Source organism: Cyprinodon variegatus, unplaced genomic scaffold (assembly GCF_000732505.1).
Source record: "Cyprinodon variegatus isolate N-32 unplaced genomic scaffold, C_variegatus-1.0 Scaffold126, whole genome shotgun sequence".
NCBI lineage: Eukaryota > Metazoa > Chordata > Actinopteri > Cyprinodontiformes > Cyprinodontidae > Cyprinodon > Cyprinodon variegatus.
The window spans coordinates 1,308,970-1,332,279 of NW_015150579.1; the positions used below are offsets into that span (position 1 = coordinate 1,308,970).

Here is a 23,310-nt window from a genome sequence, read left to right on the forward strand (position 1 = left end):
ACTCCACCATATTGGTGCTGAAATCTGAAAATTCAAAAGAATTTTTTTACTTCAACTGTCCTCAACAAAAGGGGGATTATTGGGACGTATTATTGGGACATTGCGTACATTTCTTATTTTAAAAGATATTTTTAAATAACCTTTAAAAAAATAAAATGATCATCTGTTGCCTTACAACATTAAAACAAGGTATAAAAGCAGCAATAGCTACAGTCATAAAACTTTTTCTAAATTATAGTCATAAAAAATGGGACCAAAAAAAATGTTTTAGACAGAAAATTTAAAGAAAAGCCATTTATATATATTCATGTTGCATTTCAAGATAAACTGTGGTAAATAAGAATAGTTTATGTATTAAAAACCATCTAAAAAACAAACCTCTTCTGAATATTTGACATCAAATATGCAAAACAAAGAGTAAAGCTGACTGACCTTATAGGACTCAGGCTCTTTAACATCCATCTTGGTGACATTCCACAGCTCTCTGTGATTTCTGGAATATTTCACATCCCCTCCAGAGCGTTTTGGCCCCGTGAGCCAAACAATACCGATGGCTAGAAAGAACCCGAGTCCAATCCCAAGTAGTACTCCCCCCACGTAGCTTGGAAGTGGTAAAACAAAGCATGTATAAAGTAGAAACGTCAGGACGGCGAGAGTATAGTGTGGGACATCAGGTGCTGACTCAAAACCTTCATATTCATCATCACAGCTTGGGTCTGAACAACTACTTAGTGGTAGGGTGTTATTGGATCCTTCAATACCTTCACCCTCTGTGTCAGTGCAAGATTCAAAGTCCTCATTGTTCAAAATGCAAAAGTCTTCCTCGTCCAATTTAGCGAGGGCAGACATGGAAAGTAAGGATAGATTGTTGGGGCTTTTAGTGTTGGAACAGGGGCCAGCTGGTGATTCGGCTCCAACCGCGGTCCAGCTGTTGGGGCTTTCTGCCTCACCTTCACCCCCTTCTTCTTTGATGCAGTAGTTGTTGTTGCTCTCCTGGTTACCATTCAGAGAAGTGAGCGTAGAGAGTTCTGTGGCACTGGATGAGAGCCCCTTAGGCCGATAAATGCTGCTAGCGCTCTTCTCATCTATGATCTTACTGAGAAGCTGCAATGGTTCAGAAATAGCTTCAGTGAGACGCCGCTTGGTATCCTCAAATCGTGCTTCGACCTCAGAGACTTTAAAGAAACTTCGGTTCTCTTGCGAAGTCAACGGTGAGGAGGGGGCAGTTTTAGAATCGCTAATTGATGCCATGGAAGCAGACTGCATTCTTGATTGTGCAAATTGCTTTAAGACTTGCAGGTTAAGGCGAGACTCTGGAAGACGGTAGGATGATGAAGAAGAGGATGAGTCCTGGGATGTATCTGATGACAAGGATTTGACGAGACTTTTCATAAGTTGCCTATGTCTTATGGTCGGAGCAGAGGAGGCGCCATCATCTGGGGGTAGTGCCTTTACCAAACCTAATGTGGAGGGAAAGCTCAGAGATTTTATGGGAGAAGAGTTGGCAGTTGAGGCCTTGTGTTCAGGAACAGTTGAAGAAAGGGTTTGTGGTGAACGGTTAGTGTGATTACTTGAACTGGGCGAAAACCTGGTAGGAGATGCAGAGTCAAGGGGTTCCCCTTCAAACATTTCCTCACTCGCTTCCAGAGCAGTCACAATATTTGAGCCGTCCAGAGGAGCTGGGGCTGTAGAGGAGGCTGTAATAAACAGACCTTCTTCCTCTTCATCTTCTTCCTTCCCGAAAGCTGAGAAGTGGATGGTAATGGCCTCCTTTGATGGCGATTGCTGGACATGGAGCTTAGGAGCCACAGTAGCTGGCTTTTTATCTGGGGATCTCTCTCCATGGCTGGGATACTGGCTGGTCATTTCACTACTCCCACAGGGTCAGTCTGTAAAACAAAAAAACATTTTAACCTCAATAAGTGGTGAAATGTTTGTAAAGATAATCAAAAGAAAAGTTGACATATTTTAATGAATCTTAGTACTTGTCACTGGTTGCTATAACCAAAATCATGAACCTACTTACTACTTTTCTGTGATTATAAGACAAATTAGGTTGTAAACCTTTTCTATCCACTATAATGATAGTTATATAGAGCACATGTATCCTCACAATCACATGAACTTAAATGGGATTGTGCAACATTACTCAACAATTAAACTGCTGTATATGTGAGGAAGCATTTGAACACCCTGCTATTTTGCAAGTTCTCCAACTTAAAAGGGATCAGAAGGGGTCTGAAATGGTCATTGTAAGAAGTAATTTTCACCTCTAACTCTACTGCTTGCGTTCTTTCATTGAACCTTGGTGTTCTTAAGCTATAGTTTTAAAGACAATGCAGGGATCTAAGCTTAACTCTGTGTGAAACAGACCTGATTTGGGGAAAACATTTCTTGCCTTTATAACAAAGAGTCTGGATTGGATGGGTTCAGGTTTTCAGCTTCTTCAAAAGCAGCTCAGCTGTAGATTCGCCCTGTTTTCACTGGTTCCCTATGACTCATGTGATAAAATTGTAAAATTTTCCAATTGACCTTTAAATACCTTAGTGGACTTTCACTTCTGTTTCTGTAATGACCTACCTCAGCCTTATATCCCCTATAAGATACTTAAATCTTTAGATCTGCAATTTTTGTTACCGTAGTCCCAAAAGAAGGAAAAAGGATAAAACATACTGCTGATCAGGCTTTTTCAGTCATGGTTTTACACCACTACAATACTCTCCCTTCCACTGCTAGACAAGCCTTCACAGCTTCAGTTGTTAAGTCCTGTAAAATAACATGTTTTCTTTAACATTCAACTCAAAGTGAGTTGTTGCTAATACTATGTTGCTCAGTGTTTTCTATTTATAAGATATTTTTATTATATTTATTTTATCTTACTGTTCTTATTTTGTTCAGTATTATGGTAGCAATCTGTTATTTTTAAGTATGCTTTATTAAAAAAAATAAAACATAAGAAAATTTAAAAAAAAATTTAAATTTAAAATATAGTATCATTGTAAAAAATGCAAAAAGGAAAAAAAAGAAAAAAAGGATCTAATTCTTGTCTAGAATTGTGCATCTTTGATCTTTGGCACAATTGTCAGGTGAACCACAAAAAGTATAACCCTAGAGAACAATGTCTTATTTAATCCATTTAAATTCCTTCATCAATGTTTAAGTACACCGATTTTTACCAAAAATATCAATCAACAAAATGCTGACAACAGCACAAAATGATGGTGCAATGAGGGGGCAAGAAAAACACTCCTATAATTTACATAATTACAGCAAATACATACTCTGTCAGACCTGTAGAGGTGATAACAGCATAGACATTCAAAGGAAAAAGGCAGAGCTGTTGCTCTAGAAGTTTGAGACGGTTAGTATTCAAATATTCCTATTCATTGCAGTACAGCAGTGCCAGGAGAGCATGATTCATCTTTACAGAAAGTGAACTTTCACTTAAAAAAAAAAGAAATCACAAACATTTACAGAAATTCCTTTCTTCTATCCATTCAAATGTTTTTGTTTAGGTTAAATGTGTGTAGCATTCCCTTTTGTTTCCAATTATTTTATCTTTTTTAATATAATTTACTTTTTTTCCTTTTTATCCTCTTAAATTACTTGTGTTGCCTTTACACCACTGCAGGGTACTTTGCCTTTTCTTCTCATGTAAAGCACTTTAAATTGTCATGCAGCATTTCAGATAGACAATGTTCATATGTCTATATTAACAAAATAATGATATCTACGTCTAAATAAAAGAAATCCAGAAAAAAACACTGCAGGGTGATGTATATGGGGACTACGGCGGTGAGAGGTGATTCTCAGAGAATTTCTGCTTTTCATAAAGAGGTGAGATACGCAGCACTTACCTGTTCTGTCTTCCCCTGGTTATTTTGTTTTTGCCGGGCTCAAAGAGGATCACTATTTTACTATATCTGAAATCTTATCGTGGGTAAAGTATTATTTCTCTTAATGTTTCATTCATTGTTTTCGCACGAGTCTGTCCCACTTACTAAGCACGCTATGTTCGACCAAAGCTGACTCTTCCCCTCTGCAATAAAAATATTTCATTTTGTATTTTCCCCCAAAGTTGATGTGTTTTACTTTGTAAAAGGCGTCTCTCTTCCTGTCAGACACATGAAATTGCAGCTCAGCAGGAGCGACGCAAGCCCCCTTGTCTAAAATTGTGTTGGTGTGATCATCCCCATTGACTTTCAATGAGCACTAAATGCCACAATCATGTCCGACACAGTTTTCTGTCGGATCAGACACAAAATCGTTGGATTCAGAGCGTTTTGGCTTTAAGTTGTATTTGTCCCAAAAAAAAAAAAAAATAAGACAAAAACCCGAACTTTCTCAACAACAGAAAAACAAAAATGACAATAAAAAACTCTGTTCAAACTTTTGGCTCTATTTTGATGACTGTAAAACATAAAACTTATATCATGCTGACATCTGGCACTCATGTGCTCATATTTTATCTTAGCAGAGGAGGCAGCAGAAGGTCACATTGGCTCACTCATTTACAGATTTCACTTTACCCACAACTCCTCACATGGGTCATGAGTGAGCTTATTACCCAGTCACCACCCACCTCTTTCCCCATTAGTCAGCTTCTGATGCACAGCAGCACAATGAGCCATTGTATTAGGCACTTAGAAGTGGATAGAATGTAAACACAAGAAATAAAAGGTTTGTGATGGACGCTGGACTTGTTTTGGTGTCATCTTCAAAATAAAGCAGAACTCGACAAGACAGAACAGGGCAGCTGAAACTAAGTAAAACTTTCCTGAATGGATAGTATTTTCCCTAAATTTAAGTGAGTTACACATGATTCAAATATTTGATAAACTATAAAATTGTGAAATGCTCAATTAAATAATTAAAATGTTCCATTAAATATAAAAACATGCACAATGATCAATTACACAGTTATTGAATTAAATACGTTTTAAATGAAATAACTAGATCACTATTTATGTATAAATACATTTTAAGTATTTATATATGTATATATTTTTAGGTGGTTGCAAACTAAAATGGTTGTGAACCTCTGCACTAGATGATTATAACTAGTGTTGCACCGATACCAGTATCGGAGGGGGCCCCGATCCAGCACTGAAATGGTGGTATCTGTATCGACGAGTACCGACAAATAGGGCACCAATACCATTTTGAGAGACAAGTCCTTTAACGATTGTCACCCATTCCAGGTGGGTAATAAAAAGTTCTACTGGATTTACTTTGTAGAAGTCTTTTTCCTGCTTTACAAAGGTAGGCAGCAGCTTGACAAAGCCATGATGGCAATTATTTTACATCCAAGTAGTATGCAGTTCTTCTTATACACACACACACACACACACACACACACACATCAACTTCAAACAGATGGTATCGTATTGGCCAATACTGCATAGCCAGGATCGGTATCGGGGACAAAAAATGTCATTGGAGCAACACTAATTATAACTAGGTTCAGGTAATAAATCAAAAGTCTTGATTGGAGAAAGAGACGGGAGTATTGGCTAAATGTTGGTCACATCCAGACACATTATAAATAGCTTGAGTGTGAAAATACCAAGGCAGTGTGTGAATTCTACAACAAACCTGTTGTATGGGCTATTCAATTCTCATAGCCAATCATTTGTAGTTTGACAATGCGATAAATTCAAATCTAGGGAATCCAGTGAATGATAGGACAAGAAGGAACATATCATACAAGGAAAAACTAGGAGAAAAATCAGAAAATGTAAAAGTGTACATAAACCTCTTCTTAATACCCAAATAATTTGTCTTTCTTCTAACATAAAGTTTAAAAACTGTTGACTTCACAAAAAAAAAACCTCTGCTCACAATGACATAACTCTTTGTCCCAATCTGAGATCACTTCCTGCATGACTGCACCACTTAATAGTCACATTTTTTAGATCGTTTGGATCTGGGACAAAAGGGAAATCAAGAAATGGGCCATCATGTCTTACCATGTGCCACTGCGCCACCCCCTCACCCCTCTTACAACACAGTAGCATTTGCTCTTGAGACATGAAATTATTACAAGTATTTAGGAAACTGGTTCTGTTTTTTTATACACACTTTAACAAGATGGCAACACCGACTACATAATCATTTCCAACCACAACCGTGGAGAAATGAGACCACCCCTGCCCCAAACACTTAAGGTATCTACAGACTAACATATTGGTCAAGTTTGAGCATATTTAAAGCATTAAGATAGGGCAAGCCACTTAATTTTTAAATCTAGGGACATCCCTTTCAGGCATGTCCAAAATTGGTCCTTGAGGGCCGCTGCAGGTTTTAGTGGTTTCCCTGCTTCAGCACAGCTAATTCTGATGATTGTAGTTCAGCAAAAAGCCTGTTAATCATCTAGCAATGAAAATCAGCTGTTCTGGAGCAGGGAGATCTCTAAAACTTGCAGTACAGTAGCCCTCGAGGACTGGCTTTGGACATGCCGGGTAGTACTGCATTGAAGAGCGCTAGCAGCATTTATGAAAAAATAAGCAATTTTTTATCTTATTGAGTAAGCTCATATTTTATATAATTATAGTGCGGAGACAGCAGCATTAAGACTATTCCTGCAGAGGCTATCCTAAATAATCATGGCCTGAGAATGAAAACAGCTGCAGGAAGTTTACACTACAATTAACATTGCAATTACACACAGAGATGAATAGTGGGCACCTCCTATAATCAAACAAATCATCAGAGATATTTTGCCCTTTAAAAAAGGCATGGTCACATTATATACCTATACAAAGAAAAATCCCAAAACTATTCTGTTATGGTAAAAAAAGCTTACATACACCAAGTGTCTGTCCTAATAGTGTTTTGTCATACCAGAAAACTAGATGGTCACAAGTGAGACAGCTACTTAAGAGAGCCCATCTGTCTTAGTAAAGCACTAGAATTACTGTTTATTAAATAGACTGATCTACAGCACCTCTAAGGTCTAATGAATCATCCCAAAGTCTCCTATCAGAACATCAAGAATAAAGCAAACCCCTGTTCCTACTAAACAAAGACTCAGCATCAAGGGATGAAATCTTTAAATTATAAAGTAAAAACAAAATGTCATGAGCTAAAAGAGTTTCATTAGGATAAATGCAAATTAAATGATAGTAACAGTAAATGAATTGTTGATGAGCCCTGAATTTCTTTAGTCTTCTAGGTTTTAGCAGCCTAGCAGGTTTAGCAACCTGCTGCCCTCTCACCCCCACTCTGATAATTACAATCGAGTAATCCATCTATGTTGTTTGGATTTATACTGTGTAGAGAATAAACATAGCTTTGCCATCAATAGTATCAGTGTTTTTGAGGATGTTTGCTTACACATCTATCAACTCGTATTCTGGCACTTTTCCAAACTTATCCTTCAAGGAACTAACTTTTTTTTTTCTTTTGCATCTTTTTCACATTTGATTTTGGGACTTTTCATTATGTTCACACCTTCAGTGGGAGGTACCAACTGGCTTAGCCTATTACTTCCTTGTTGATCTCCTTGTCAACATGTCCCGTACCGTACCTCCAGTCAGGTGATGTAATTGTAAATAAACATGAGGGACTTTATTTCTTAACAAACTGAACAGAAATAAAGTTATAAACATAAAATAAATAATATCCCAACAAGACGCTAATCTTTAAGAAATACTTTGCATGCAACCAGAGTGCTCTACTTGTGTATAAACTTCAAAAATGCCCAAAATGAATGGCACCTATACTTCTTAATAACAGCTAAACTGAAAAAGCCATATGGGTACTCGATACATCATACATTTAAGGGGAATATAAAATAATTATCCAGCCAAAAAAGCTCTAACCTACATAGTTCAACAGAAGTGCAACATATTGACTCAAAACTGTTGCAAAATCATTCAGTGCAACATTGCAATTTTTGGTTTGATGTTGCATTTCGGGGGTATGTATTGAATCGTTCCTTGCCTTAATAACGTGCCTATCATTGGTACTTATTCCCACACTGGGTAAAAGTTTATAAGGGAAAGGTTTGGTCAATAGTAACATGTTGTAAATTGAGCTGTACATAAATATGGTATAATAAGCCGTCAGTAACAGGACTTTCTATTTCAACAGGTTTAGGGGAACTGTTGCAACAGAAGAAAACCTGTGGCACCTCTGGAAGAACATACATCCCTCTCTGTCAGAGCATAAAAAGCCAAAAGATAAAATAGCATAAAGCACATGCAAAAAGGGATAAAGGCAGTAAACAACTCTTACCCATTACAGCCAATAATCCAGAAAGTTTTGTGAGTGAAGACAAGCTTCAAATAGGAACTGAACACGCCGACCAGGTTACCACTGTACAAAAATCAGTTGCCTTACTGTAAGGACATTTCTAATGATTTCTCTTTGGAAATACAACATTTCAGCTCCCTTAAAGACTCTCAAATGCCAAGCACCGCTGTTTCAGCGGACATCACTGACATTAGGAGGACCCTTGCTAAGAGACGAAAGGTAAACTGCACAAGAAAAACACCCAGCAGAGACACTTAGAGGTTGCCAAGAGAGAAAGATTAGAGGAAGTCCTTACTTAAATCCTGGCGTTTACCTACACAGGTAATGGTTTTTCCTAGGTTTTGTTGCTAAAAGCTAAAAAGTGCAGAAAGTGCTACAAATGTCTCATATCTAGGTGATCATATCAATGTAATTCAAGTATTAGATAATGTAGCTAAAGATATCTTCCATTTTTGTAACTAATATTTAAAAGTTAAAGGCTTAGAAATAACAACACGCATTCTTAAAAAAAAAAAACTGTTTAGGAATGTGGTTAAACACTCCCTCTTTTTCTTCCTCTCTTCAATAGGTACGGTCCAACAGGTCAAACCTCTGGAAAAACTTGAATCTCTCTCCGTAAAGAGAAGCAATCAGCTGTCTCCATCACAAGTATAGTATGTGGGTAGATAGCTACCATTGAATTAAATTGAAACATAGTGTGGAGCCTTATTACAAAACATATCGATTCCAAAAGCTGTTGTCTTTTAACGTTTGACAATGCCTGCATTCAAAAGTTGTTAGGTATTACTAAATTACATTATGAAATGCAAGATGATTCAATTTAAATGACATCAGTGCAGCAGTCTTTCCCACCACCATACTCCCTTTGTTCATGTGGCATTTTAATCAACCAGTAAAATGAGTTGACAAATTCCTTCCTGAATTCATGCTGTGGAGACAAACAAAAAGCAGCAGCCCAACAGTGAGGAAGGTGTTGTTAAGAATGCTGAATAACAAGTGAGACAAGGACAAACTACAATGTTTTGAGTTGAGATCATCAGCAATGATCAACTGACTGCAAGGCATCAAGCCTCTGCTAGAAAAGCTCAACTTTATTGGCCAAGTTTTTGTGCATAAACAAGGAATCGGACTTTTCATAGTAAACGGTCCAAATAAAAAAATAAAAAATTAAGTTTGTAGAGATAAAACTGGGCAAGTGCATGTGCACAACCCAACTGTTCTTTTCACAAAAAAAAAGAGGGAAGGTAGGGCAAAAGGCCTATTTGTTTCCAACAGAGTCTCTGTTTTTACTCTTTATTGCCATTAGCTTTCTGTGGCACCAACCTGAAGGTAAAAGTTTGAACCGCCTCCTACCAGGATGTACAGGTTGTTAGAAATATTACTTGTACTTGTTTATGGCCCTAGACTTGTACACGTTGTAGATTAATGATTAGACCAAATGACCATTGATTATCCTTAAATAAGTTTAATTACCATTTGATAGCAGTATAAATAAAACCAGCAGACACCAAGGGTTTTTACATTTGTTGTTACGTGACAGCAGTGTTAGATCAGCTTGTATCAGATAAGAAACACACATCAAATTTCAGGCCAACCACTTATGGTGAAATTTAATTGCAGCAAACACAAGATGTAACTTTTTTTTCTTTTTTTTAATAAAATACTTTTATTTACAACTTTAGATAACAGGAAGAAGTGATCTGAAAATAACCAAGTATGATTAGTTTTGCTAGGAAAGGTAAGGACATGATTGATTAGCAATGAATATACAATATCAGATTGTTGACATGCTGTACACTGAATGCATTTACCCTTTGGATCTCTAGTTTGTATTGTTAGAAATAGCGAGCAATTTGTATTTTTAAAAGTATCACAAAATCTTATAATATTTGCTGTACTGAACACTGATTTAGAGGTTAACCAACCTATCTGTGATTGTAAATCACTAGGTCCAGGGATGGGGGCAAAAGATCCCCATTCACCATGATGCAGAATTTATATAAAATGACTTATAACCCAAAATAATAACCCAATAGCCCAAAACTAACCATCTTCTTTGAAAGCAAAGATCTGGAATCTTTCTGTGTTTTACTGGAAGCCCAGGAAGACCAAGCTTTGGATGAACTTTGCAGGATGCACTGTTTGCAAAATAAGGATAAAGCACTTTGGCAACACCACAAATGCACTGACTCACATTTCAAGGAGTTAAAGGACGAGGAGAAGATTCAGCCGCTTGCAGCAGACCAACAAACATTAAAGTGATTCACCAGACTCTGCCAACTACCAGTGGGCAAAAAAAGAGGCAGGTCTATTAGCTTCATCAACACAGCCGGTACGGCCTTTAGAGATGATGGGCGCATCTACATGTACCTGTAGGCTTTGCATTCAGAAAGCTGTGCCACAGTTCTACCAAGAGATGGAAAGAAAAGTCACCAGTGCCTTTATCAAAATGACCACAGTGGTGCTAACATGATGCATGGGCATCAAGAGCAACCAAGTCTTTAATGACACTCACAGCTCAGTGTATAACTGAGACATAGCTGCTTGAATCCAGTGTTTTGCAAACTATTGAGGTGTAAGAAAGCCACAAGGTTGTAGATGTCAAAGCCATGTTTCACCCAGTCACTGAAGAATGGGAGCCAACTATCATGGATGTGACAGTTAATGGTAACAGCGTGCTACATGAATTGATGACTTGGCACTTCAAAATAATAGTTCAATCTAATCATGGCCCCAATGTCCCAATTGATTTGTGAGGCTGTGACTTTCTACCCCTAAGGTTAATTGATGAAAGATCATTCTTGGCTTTTATTCATGTATTCAATGAAACTTAGAAGTGCTAAAAACTACAAATATAGTTTGTTCATGGCTAAGTTGAATAAAATTAGGGTTAGGGAGATGGCTCTGACATATTAACATTCTTTGCTTTGCTGCTTTCAAAACTACTCCCCGTAATAAAGAAGCATATTGCCCCTTTAAAGTTTCCTAAGCCAAAACTAAAAAAGTAAAATAAAAATTCAACAAACACCTGAAATATACCTAAAAGAACACTTAAAATTAAAAACCGGCTAGGAATAGCCTACTGTCTGCATCATACATTTTTCTTCCACTAAACTGTGAGAGAAAACACAACAAACAACACTATTAAACTACTAAGAAAACAAATCAATAAAGTATTCTAAATAGATCAAAATCAAGAAAAACCTTTGCCTTCGATTTTGGATGGTTATCATTTGCTTACAAACAGCAAGCAAGATATCCAGGTTTCTCAACAACCGCCTGCAACACCTCAGCAGTTGTGGATTACAACACAATGGCTTGTGTGGAGCATGTGACAAAGGATTCACCAAGAGTAGGAAGTACAAAACACTTCATATAAAAAAAAAAAAAGAGGAGAAGAGGGAATTAAAAAGATTGTTTTTATTAAACAATCATTACACATACTAAACACATTTAGACTATTATTCTTTTAAAAATTCCCAACAAGAACAAAATACATCAACCCATTTAGGTTGCACTACAGCACATGTCAGAGCAGCAACCCAGATTTATTGGTGTTAATAATCAACTCTTTGCTGATGTGCTTACACATCAACAAGCCCTCATTTTTTTTGCATGAATGACTTAGCCTGCAGAGAAAACAAAATGACGTTGTTCTGAGAGCTGCCTCTCTGCTGCAGTCACAGAGACTCCAGGCAGGCTTCTCCTACTGACATGCTTGATAGCTTCATGCCATCTGGAAAATAGAAACTGTTAACTGTCAACAAAAAGACAAACACCTAAAACCTGTTTGGAAGCTAAACTAATCACCTGTAACAGAATCATTTTGTAGGTTCATGTATGACAATTGACATGCCTGAATCGAGACAAACCTCTAAAGCAGCCACAACTTCCCAAGAATATAAATGAAAATGAAATGCAAATGAAAAAGTATAAAAGCCTGAATCAAACAGAACACTGGATGAATGGCTAAAATTCATAGAGTAAAACTCAGACACTAAAGTAGAACTTTTAACCTTTGTTTCTTTTATTCTAAACATATCTAAGTTTTATTTCAAAGTATTAAAAATCTTTGAAATATTTCTCAAATTTTTTGTTCCATCAAAAAACATCCTTCTTTTCATTTAGATTCTTATATGATAGATGGAGAGTTCCAGCCACAAATGCAAAACTTTGTGTTGAGGTAAACTAGCTCTGCCAATTACCATGAAAACCACATTCCTGTTCCATAAAATGGTGCTGGCACTTTTCCTATAAAGGGATAGGGTAACTCATAACACTTAGTAGATGGAAAGAGATAAGGACACAAGAACTCTGGTAGACAATGGCCGTTTCTCAATATGTGTACTTGCGCGTTCTCATCTGCTCATGAAACACCATCAGCCTCAGCACGAACACTGTTCCAATTCACAAGAACATAGGACCGAGAACGGAGTCCCCGGATGTTGTTCTAACCCCTCCCTCTTTACCGAGCATGCATCAGAGCAGACTTTTCCATTCTCAAGATTGACGGCCGTCCCAGCATTCATTGGAGCACTCACAGAGTTCAGAGTATTAAGTTAAAAGTTCTCTTTTCTTTTGCCGTTGTTCTATTAAAGTACTTCCTCCGGAAGATGAGGAGAGCCCACCTGCCTCCACCCATCCTCATGACCTTCTAAAGAGGCAACATAAGCCCCATTTACACTACCCTTGAAAAACCGATCCATGCCGAGACCGGTCCGAGCTCGGATCAGTTAACCAGGCCGAGCTCGGTTCTGACGACCGTTTACACATCACGCTATCTCGGTTCCTCGTCTCCTCCTTCCTAGTGACGATCTGCGGTATTACTGCCAGTATTAAAGGAGGAAAACAAGCAGTTGGTGGCGGTAATGCACCAAATGTTGTTTGCCAACTGCCATAAAACACAAGAAGAAGAAGACGAAGAAGGAGGGAATCAAGCAAATCAAAATGGCGGCGCCCGTCACATTCAGAAAGTTATGCTTGATTATTATTACTGTACCTTGGTGTTATTATTTAAAATGCCATTATTTAAAATGTTGCGTGGAGAAGATTTTGATTGTTGTTTATAGCTGAAAAAGAAGTTGTTGTTCTTCTTCTGTTTCTGGAGGGGCATTACCGCCAACTACTGGAATGGAGTGTGAATCGCGATGTGCAGCCAGACGGTGATGACGCGTTCTGCTCATGTGCTCTTGTTATCAGAGAACCGAGCCAGGGAAAAACCGAGCCGAACCCACCTCTGGAACTGGTCTGCAGATATCTCTGTTCGGTTGTGTCTAGCTTGGTTCAGTTCAGTTTGCTTTCCATTTACACACCATAAGTTATCTCAGTTACTGAGCTCGGACCGGTCAAGGGTAGTGAAAATGGGGTAATAGAGAGCGTTCTGACCAGCTGTCTCACTGTGTGGTGTGGAGGCTGCAGTGCCTCATTGGGGCTTCACTCCCCTCCATAAAAGACATTTCATTCCAGCGCTGTGTGTCCCAAGCCCGAATCATCAGCGACCCCTCACAACCCCACCATGGACTGTTCTCCCCGCTGACCTCTGGGAAGAGGCTTTGCAGCATTCGATGAAGGACCAGCAGATTCTGCAACAGCTTTTTCCCCACTGCCATCAGACTGTTGAAACTCTAATCATGTCACAAATTGAAACTCTGCATCAGGCTTTAAACATATTTGCACTACACAGCAAATTTTCAAATCTCTTTAAATAGAATTCAACGTTCTATTGCATTTTGCACAATATTTATCTATTTATTTATTTTTGCACTGCTCCGAACCTTCCACATCAGTGCCTTTTGCACCATGTCTCTACTACGTGGTTTAGGTTTTGATAACTCATGCACTTTATAAATGGAAATATCAATTTCACTGCTATAAGCTGCACATTCACTGTTGAAAAAACTGTATATATCAGAATTTCAGTCTGTATACACTCTGTGTTTACAAAATGACAAAGTTTGTCTAAGTCAAAGAGTACGTTCTAAGACCATTTGAGGAGACAACATTAAACTTAAACTTCACAATATTTACTGATTTAGTGCAAAATTAAAATGTGCATAGCTATGTGTGAAGTACCGCTGACTGTGATGGCGCTTTTTTTGGTTTATTTGGCAAAAGTTTAATTTAATTTGTGTTTATCTGATTGAGTTAATCATCATTTCCTCACTTAATGAAAAAGGTTATCATTTAGAATTATCTAGAGACTATTAATAACATGTGAAATGCAGCTCCAGATGAGTCGAGTATTAACTTCCACTTACAGCTGGTTATGTTAAGTTGAACTGAGATTGAACAATTTGGCAAAGTCCAAATTTGTGTTTGTTAATCAAATAAAGGCCAATTAAATGCATTGAATATAATGGTTGTGTAATATGAGAATCTGTAGAGCCTCCAATATGAAAAGACACTGAATAAAGCATTTAAAGGATGCTTGAATCTTTCCAGCCATTGATTTAAAGCCATTGATTAATTTAATCGAAGCAAACTGCAATTAATCCTAATCAGTTACACGTTGTCCAAAATGGGAATGGTTCTCCAGAAGGAAATCACCTGCCCAATAACTCCCATTTGGTCAAACCCTGGAGAGCAGAGACCCAACTTCCTGCCTCTTTTCCACAAAGACTCTTTGTTTCCCTAAATAGTTCCCAAGCCTTGTTTAATGTCAACATGCTGCATTCATCAGTCTCTCACAATTCAAACAATTAAAGAAAACTACAGCAGTTTACAACATCGTGCAATGGTACAATAAATTCAGGGTTGTTGCTCCTCTAGGATTTTTCTTCCAGTCTCTGGTTACATTCACCACACCTGCAAAGCGCTGCTATAATCTCCTTGAAGTAATCACAATTTGTGCCACTCTCAGTTACACAACAGTAAGCACATAAGGGCCTCAACTGGGACGCCATTCAGTAATAAGCAGCAGTTTCCAAAGTGAAAACAATACAAGCAAAAATAAAGAAATACAGACTGGACAGCTGCATTTTAAAATAATAATAAAAAAAACTATTTTAAATTTGTTAATGCAAAAAACAAAAAAAAGGAAAATACCAAATAACATTGTGGATATTTTTGAAGTTTGGTTGAATAGAGTGCAAAGTACTGGCTGAGAAATAAAGTTGGCAAAGAGTATTTAAAGAAAAAGACTGTATTGTTGTTAAGAGCTTCTCATCGGGGCGTTACGCATGCAACATTCCTCAGGGCTCACATTAAAACTGCAATATTAAGGTGATGTTCAGTTTTCTTCCTGTCTATCAGTATCTCGGCTGTCCCTGCCTGCACTCTTTTACGTGCCAGAATCCACCAAGATTTATTAATAGAAACACTATATTTACACATGTCCTCACCTCCTACCTTGCTGCTGTCTCTTTCTGTTGGTAACAAGGGATCATTACTGTGAATGAAAAGCTAGAGCTGCTGCTCACCAACGGGGAGGAGGGCAGCAGCTAAAACAGGCTGCAAGCAAACAGTTCATCACAATTTCCAAAAGATTAAGAAAATACACAGCACATCTGTTATTGGTTCAGCCCATGACATCAGCGCTGTCCCAGGTCACTATAGGGTAAACAAAAGGTCGTGTCAAAATAGATGCACTGACTACTGAGTGTGAAGTAACATTAGAAAACCATTCAGTCAACTTACCATCTACAATTTGACTTGCAAAAGTATTTATACCCTTTAAACTTCAAACAAATTAGACAATATTGAGGCGGAAGAAAAAGATTAATCCTATAGCCCTAAATAAAACCTGTGCATCTAGATGTTTTTAGCAGTCACCTGATAAGGAAACAGTCCAATAATTCAACATATTAACTATGATTATTACATCATTATAGGGCTGCAGCTAATGATTATTTAGGAAATCGGTGGATCTGTTGATTAATCAATTAATAATCAGATAGTCAAAGGTTCCTTAAAGAAGATGTTCTTACAAAATTAAACAAGGCAAAACTAAAACTTTTACATTTGAGGAGTTCTGGATAGAGCATATTGATGGACAAAACAATTTTCATCGTAAATGCCTAATGTTTATTTATATATATATATATATATATTTCTTGCAATTTTGATTGCAATTGCTGTTCTAAGTGTGTTCCTCTGTCAGCTAAAGGCATGTTTTAAGGCCAATTTATACTTGTGACGCATAGCCTCTGCAACCGTCAAATCTGTCTCCGTCTCTCTCTCCAAAAAATCCTGACTACACGTCGGACCGTCGCAAACCCGCGTAAACCTCAAGCAAAAGTGCGCAGACAAAAAGCAGCTATGATTGATCCTTGGTATGCCTTTCAGGCTGTCTGTGTGGTCGTCCTTCTCGATTCAGTGCCGGGCAACGCCATTTTTAAAAACCGAGTAGTAATAACAACAATGGATAACCACGACGAAAGGTTGATCAAGGAGGTTCAGAAGTAAAACCACTTGTACGATGCCTAAGACATGTTTTTTGAAAATTAACACTCCCGCCTGCGCCGCCAAAGAAGTTCTCGTGACCATCTGCCGAAGTTTTCGTGAGTTCTCGAATAGGCTCATCCTATTCCCTAAAAATTCCAGACCGACGTTGCAGAACCATACCAGCAAAACTGGTTCGCGACCACACGCATGCGACATTTGATGTGTGCGGTTGCAGAAGTATAATTCGCCCTTTAGAGTCTCTATATAAATCAGTTAACGATAAATCGTTTACTAAATTAGTTGATTATTTCAATAATCAATTAATCATGATTAATGTGATTAATTGTTTCACCACTACGTTATTACATCAAGCCTTATCAAGATGGTGTTATTGCAAACAATTAATTTTTAATCTTGATTAATCTATTATTGAAATAATCATCAACTAATTTAGTAAGAGTAGAGACTGTAAAGCATGAATTTAGCCAACAGAGCACCACAAAAAAAAAATCAAGATACTTAACATAAATAGAGTACTTATAAGTGGAAAAGTTTTAGCTTTACCTGGTTTAATTCTGTAAAAAATCTTCTACAAGAAATGTTTTGGAAAAATAATCTACAGTTTAATCGATTAGCAAAATAATTGTTAGTTGCAGTCCTAGTTGTATGAAAAAGATAGTGAACAAAACTCATTACAAACACCAAGGAAAACAGCAGACAGGTCAGGCATAAAGTTGTGTATAACTATAAAACAGGATTAGGTTATAAGAAAATATAATAGAAAATGAACATCTTTAAGTTGTTCAATTCTTTACCTAATAATGACCAAGTGTGCTTTGTCTCCAGACTGGGATAGTTCAGCAGTATTTAACGGAGCAAAGAGAGCAATGGAGGAGTTGGTATATCCAAGCACATCATCAATTTGGCCTTTAGAAAAACATTATGGTGAGACCTAAGGACTGCGACACCAATAAAGACAACTGCTTACCGTTTATGGCAAAGAGAGCAAATATGTGGAATGAGGCAATGACAACCTAAACACACCAGTGATAACATCATACTGTGGCAGGCACAAGAAGGAAGTGAATGGAATGAAGCATTGCACTGGGAGAAAACTAGCTCAAAAAGCCATGGCCAACACAGCAAACATGAGGAATATGTGTTTTTCAAGAAAAAACCCAAAATAAACACCTGTTTTGAGAAATGAACACGGCACAGCAACCTCAACTCACCATCCCCACAGCTAAGCTCAGTGGTGGCAGAATTAAGCTGTTCTTCAGCGCGGCTGTAGAGGCTGGGCAGCATGGATGGGAAATCAAATGAGTCCAGAGAGAAACAAAGTCAGAAGCCGATGACGACTGAAGTTCATCTTCTAGCAGGACAACAACCCACAACATGAGACAAAATATGTTCTTCAAACAAAGCAAGGTTGCTGCTCTTAGGACATGTGAAAATGATAGAGGCTAGGGCTGAAGCATCGGGATTCTGAAATAATTGTCAACCATTTTAGTAATTGATTAATCATCAACTGGAGTGTAGAGAGTCTTAAACATGGCTTTAACTGACAGAGCAACCCACTTAGAGCAATAATTAAACCAAGATTATGAAAAAATATGTAAACCTTTTTGCATTTAAGATAAAAAATATTTTTCGTCCATCAATATGCTCCATCGAGAACTCAAGTGAAAAACTGAGTTTCAGCTGGTTTGACTTCATGATAAGTCTTCATTAAGGTACCTTTGGCTATCTGACTATTAATTGATCAATCAAAAATGATCAACAGACTAACAGATTTGCAAAACAGTCGTTAGTTGCAGCCGTAATAGAGGCATAGCACTAGAGGCTTGCAGCTGTGATTGCAGTCAAAAATATTAACTCACAAGAGTAGAATAAAGATTATACCAAACCAGAGATTTTTTTTTTAATTGTATAAAAAATTTGAAAATATATTATTTTCTGTCAAAATGATGAGTCACTTGGTGTTGGTCTATCAAAGGAAAACGTCATACATTTGTGAAAATCCCAACAGGGAGTATCAGTATTTTAGGAAGCTGTTTTAGCAGCACCTGTGTACCAACAGAACAATAAAGACAAACGCCACAATTATTGACAGAATAAGTCTTTTCAAGGAATACAAACACACCTCTGTGTGCATTAAAGCAAAGACTGCAGGTCTAAAAAACCTCGGGAAGTTTCTCTGATACTAAGGCAGACTGCATTCATGTGATAAGTGGTAGGCCTTACGGGCTGGAATTATTGGGAGGTTTTTTAGTGTATTCGAAACGCTTCTTAGTCAATATACACAACTTAGGGTTTTCCCATGCTGCTGTATATCTAGGAACACTTAATGGGCCAATCGAGCCTTGCTAAACACGTGGACAGTGTGTAAAATAATTACAAAAGGCTCTTAGAAGAAAAAACTAAACAAAAAACACTCTAATGATAAGCATAATCTATAAAGTCGCATGCTGTTAGAAGCTGGAATTTGTTGCATTCAGTCAAAATGAGCAAAAGGTCAGAAGGCTGAAAACCATGAAAAGGGTAAGTAGCCAGAAGTCAGAGTTAGCACATGACAAGAAAATAATGTTCCAGTTTTGTAAATTTAGATCAAGGGTGAAAAACAGATTAAAGAGAGAAAAACATTCTCAGCTAAAAAAAAAAACAAGAAACCATCTTCTCCTCAAGTGGATTAAACAGAAGATCTTGTGCAGTAACGCAGTAACAGCCAAAATTTGGCTGTGATGTTCTGAACAGTCATTAGTACAGAAGAGGATTAGGCCACTGAAAAAAAAAAGTTAACAGATTTTTTAATTTTATTTCAGTATAGTGTGGGAAAAAAGTCAGAATTCTGACTGAATTCTGACAATAAAAAAAGTCAGAATTCTGAGAAAAAATTCAGAATTCTGAGAAAAAAGTCAGAATTCTGACTTTAATCTCAGAATTCTGACTTTTTTCCCCATGTTAAACTGAAATAAAATTTAAAAATCAGTTAACTTTTTTTTTCCCCAGTGGCCCTAATCCTCTTCCGTACATTAGCTACGTTTAAGATGTGTAGAATTTCTCCGATCTGATCTAAATCTGGGTTGATCAGGAGTTCTAAATCTCTGTTATCATGGACACTAAATAAAAGGATCCAATCATGATGTGTGTAAACATGTATCAAGCGTTTGATCAGTTTAAATCATCTGAACATGTGCATAACTGTTAAGTTTTCTGGAAATGCTTTAATAGAAGACGAAGTTGCATGTTTTGTAAACAAACCGTATTTGCCCGCTCATCCTCAACTTTAGCTACTCTTTGCTCCTGCGTCTTACAATTCTTTTTCTGTGGTTCTTCATTCTTAGACGACATTTATTGTCATTTTGTATACACACAGTGTATACAAAAAGAAATTTCCTTTTGTACAGCTTTTAGAACATTTCCATTCCATAAAGTGAAGCAGTGATCAAATGTAAACAGTGTGGGAGAAAAAAAACATTGTGCAAAAAACGCACTGATATGGAAGTTCAGAGCATTAAATATGTATGGTGCAAATATGCAGAATTTTGGTTTGGTGTAATCAGTGTGATGTGGTGTCAGTGACATGATTAAAGAGTTTTCTCAGCAGTTCAGCTGTCAGATGGAAGTGGAGAGAAACAGTTTCAGAATCTGCTGGACCTGCATCAAATGCTGCTAAGCCTCTTCCCAGAGGGCAGCAGGGAAACGTCTATAGTGGGGGTGTGATGGGCTCAGGACATGAAGCGCTGGAATGAAATGTCTTTTATGGAGGGAAGATGAGCCCCAATGATCCGTACTGCTGTTCTCACCGCTCTTTTCACTTTCTTCCAGTCTGCAGCCTCCACACCACACAGTGAGACAGCTGGTCAGAATGCGTTCTATGGTGCTTTTGTAGAAGGTGGTGAGGATGGGTGGGGGCTAGGGGTGGAACGGTTCACAAAATCCACGGTTCGGTTTGATTCACGGTTTCTGGTCACAGTTTTCGGTTTGGTTCGGTATATGTTGATTGATACACCGAAATCCCATATAAATTTATGGAATTAATTAAAACAAAACCACAAAAAATAATGGATTGTAATTATTTTAAATGATCCGCGGAAACCCTGGATCATTTCCGTATGTTTTGCTGCTTTGAATTTAATCATCTCGCGCATGCTCTCTACCATCTCCAAGGAACTCAGAGGGGAGTGGACGGCAGCCACAGTGGGGGCTGTAGGCTTTGCTTTGAGCAGCCGGTCTGGAGCGCAGCGGGGCGGAACGGGGGTTGCTGACGGAGTATGAGGGCTTTAGGGGTTAGCATGACATGTTGGTCATGTTGCTGTTAGCGTAAACAAAACGTGTTGCACAATGCTTGCACACTGTTGCACTTTTATCCCCAACTTTCTTTCCGCTGTCATCGTAGGTCACTCTAAATGCAAAGCGCTCCCATACAGCAGACCTATAAAGTGCTGCTGGCGCGTCTTCCAACTCCTGTTCTTTCCCACTCGCCATTCCGACACAATTCTCCACAACAACTGATTTTTTCCCTGCTACACCCGGCTAAGCTGCTTCGCTTCTTCTTCTTCTTGTTTACTACTGGTGGTTGGCTTTGGTCGCAGTAGCGCCACCTTCTGCTCTGGAGTGTAATAGCTTCGCCTATGAGAAAAAGGAGCAGCGCATGAACCGAACGAAACACACGCGAACCGAACCGAGACAGTCGAACCGAACGGTTCGGACGGTTTTCATAAATCGTCCCATCCCTAGTGGGGGCATATGGGCTCTCCTTATCCTCCGCAAGAAGTACAATAACTTCTGTGCCCTTTTGATCAGTGAGGTGGCGTATACAGTCCAGGTGAGGTTGTCTATGATGTGCAACTCCAGGAATTTGGTGCTGCTGACCACCTCTACACAAGGGTGAACAACAGGGGGCTCAGGACGCAGCCCTGAGGGGAGCCTGTGCTTAGGGTGATGACATCAGAGGTGTACCATCCATCCCGGACTGAGATCTGTTTGTGAGGAAGTCTAACAGCCAATTTCAAAGGGGTGTATGGAAGCCTAAGTGTTCTAATTTTCCAATCAGATGCTGGGATGATGGTGTTGAAAGCTGAGCTGAAGTCCAGGAACAGCATCCGCACGTGGGGGTTCTTCTCTTCCGGACGTGCCAGGCTCAGGTGAAGAGCAGAGGAGATGTCGTCTTCAGTGGAGCGGTTCAGTCAGTAGGCAAACTTGAACAAGTTGAATGTTGATGTCTGTTGATTGACTTTTTCCAACTATGGATCTTTGCTGCATCAAACTTGTTGTTGGTGGCCATTTTGGTTAAGGGGTCAGTGGTACCTTATGCTAACGCTCCTTCGCTACAGGGGTAGAGGGCAGGATGGCATGCTCATCAACACATTGCATTTAGAGCCACCTCCTCAACCAAGGAGGACCAGGAGCCAGTGAATGAAGGTTAGTAAAGACAAAAACATCAAGCCGATGTTGCACACATGCACAGAGGAGATTGTTTTACTCCAAAGATCCAAATGGATACCAATCAGAATGGTGATCCGAAAAAAACAACACCTCTCTCAATCAGAATGAAATTTCCTTCCGTTCAGACTTATTCTGATTAGAATCATTAGTCTGACATGTTTACATGAAACATTTTTGATCTGATCAGGCCTTCAATCTGATTACTTATGTCTATGTAAACGAAGCTGCGATTGCTGTGCAAAGAAACGGTGAGGCCTGAGAAGAAGTGGGAGGTTTAATGCATCATCCATAAACTGATGTGCAGTTTTGCAGCATTTTAATTTTGGACTTCAAGAGCACAATTATAGTGGAGTTTATTAAAGATGGCCTCCGATCATCTTTGAAATATGGTAGATGGCTCGTAGTGGAGGATAGGTTGCACAGCTGATTTATGGAGGAAGGACAGAGCTGGCCAAGTGAGAAGGCAGCTTGATTTGCTGCTCACAGCAGAAATATTACCATTCACTTAACATCCCTGCGACAACAAAAAGACAATTTTATTTTATTTTTTCTACATATGAACTGGCAATAGGTTAGTTTAGAAAGTTATAAAAAGCTGACCTGTCCATAAGAGCACTAGTTCTGCTGCAACACGGACAAGAATGAGTCGCATTTTATGAATTAAAGCTGAAATCTGAACCATACTCTAGTTAAAATATTATTTTATAAGATCAAGGCTAGCCTAGACTCCTGGCACTGAACCGTCTCAAGAGTCATTTCTGTTTTTAAGATTTAGGTATTCAAAATTTACAGGATCTGGCAACAAATCTGTTTCCTAATTCAGGTCATTTTCTATTTCTGAAACCAAATCGGAGGCAGGAAATGAAGATCCCCCTACAAATGATTTCGATAGGCTGTAGACAGAGCTGATATGACAAGTCAGAGTGGGATATCTCTCTGCACTGGACCTGCTGCTCCTCTGAATGTCATTTACACAGGATAAAATCCTCTCCGCTTCTCTTTGGACACCATTATCTGCCTTTTAACTTTAATTCCCTCCCTTCATAAAAGAGGAGCTTGCCTAACTGACCGTCTATTTTTCATTTATGCAGCTTCTGACATAACAATAACCAGTGTATGGATTTTATCTTTCTTTATTGTAATTAGGCCCTGTGTGAGATAAAACTGCTACTATGCCAAAAAGTAACTCATTTGTCCAATATGTATGGTTTAATAAAGGCAAAG

At 38.4% G+C, this 23,310-nt stretch overlaps 1 protein-coding gene across 7 annotated transcripts in view; it reads right to left on the reverse strand.

Moving 5' to 3' along the window:
* Nucleotides 1-23,310, reverse strand: part of LOC107085506 (testis-expressed sequence 2 protein-like) — a 41,557-nt gene that overhangs the window by 15,620 nt on the left and 2,627 nt on the right. For 5 of the 7 annotated variants that reach the window (XM_015375849.1, XM_015375855.1, XM_015375854.1 and 2 more), the window contains one exon: nt 433-1,889. In XM_015375849.1, coding sequence (XP_015231335.1) covers nt 433-1,866 — 1,434 coding nt within the window. In that variant the 5' untranslated portion in view covers nt 1,867-1,889. Of the gene's footprint in view, nt 1-432; nt 1,890-2,673; nt 2,767-8,238; nt 8,473-23,310 lie in introns of those variants that run through there. The other 2 variants (XM_015375850.1, XM_015375851.1) reach the window with 2 other exon arrangements.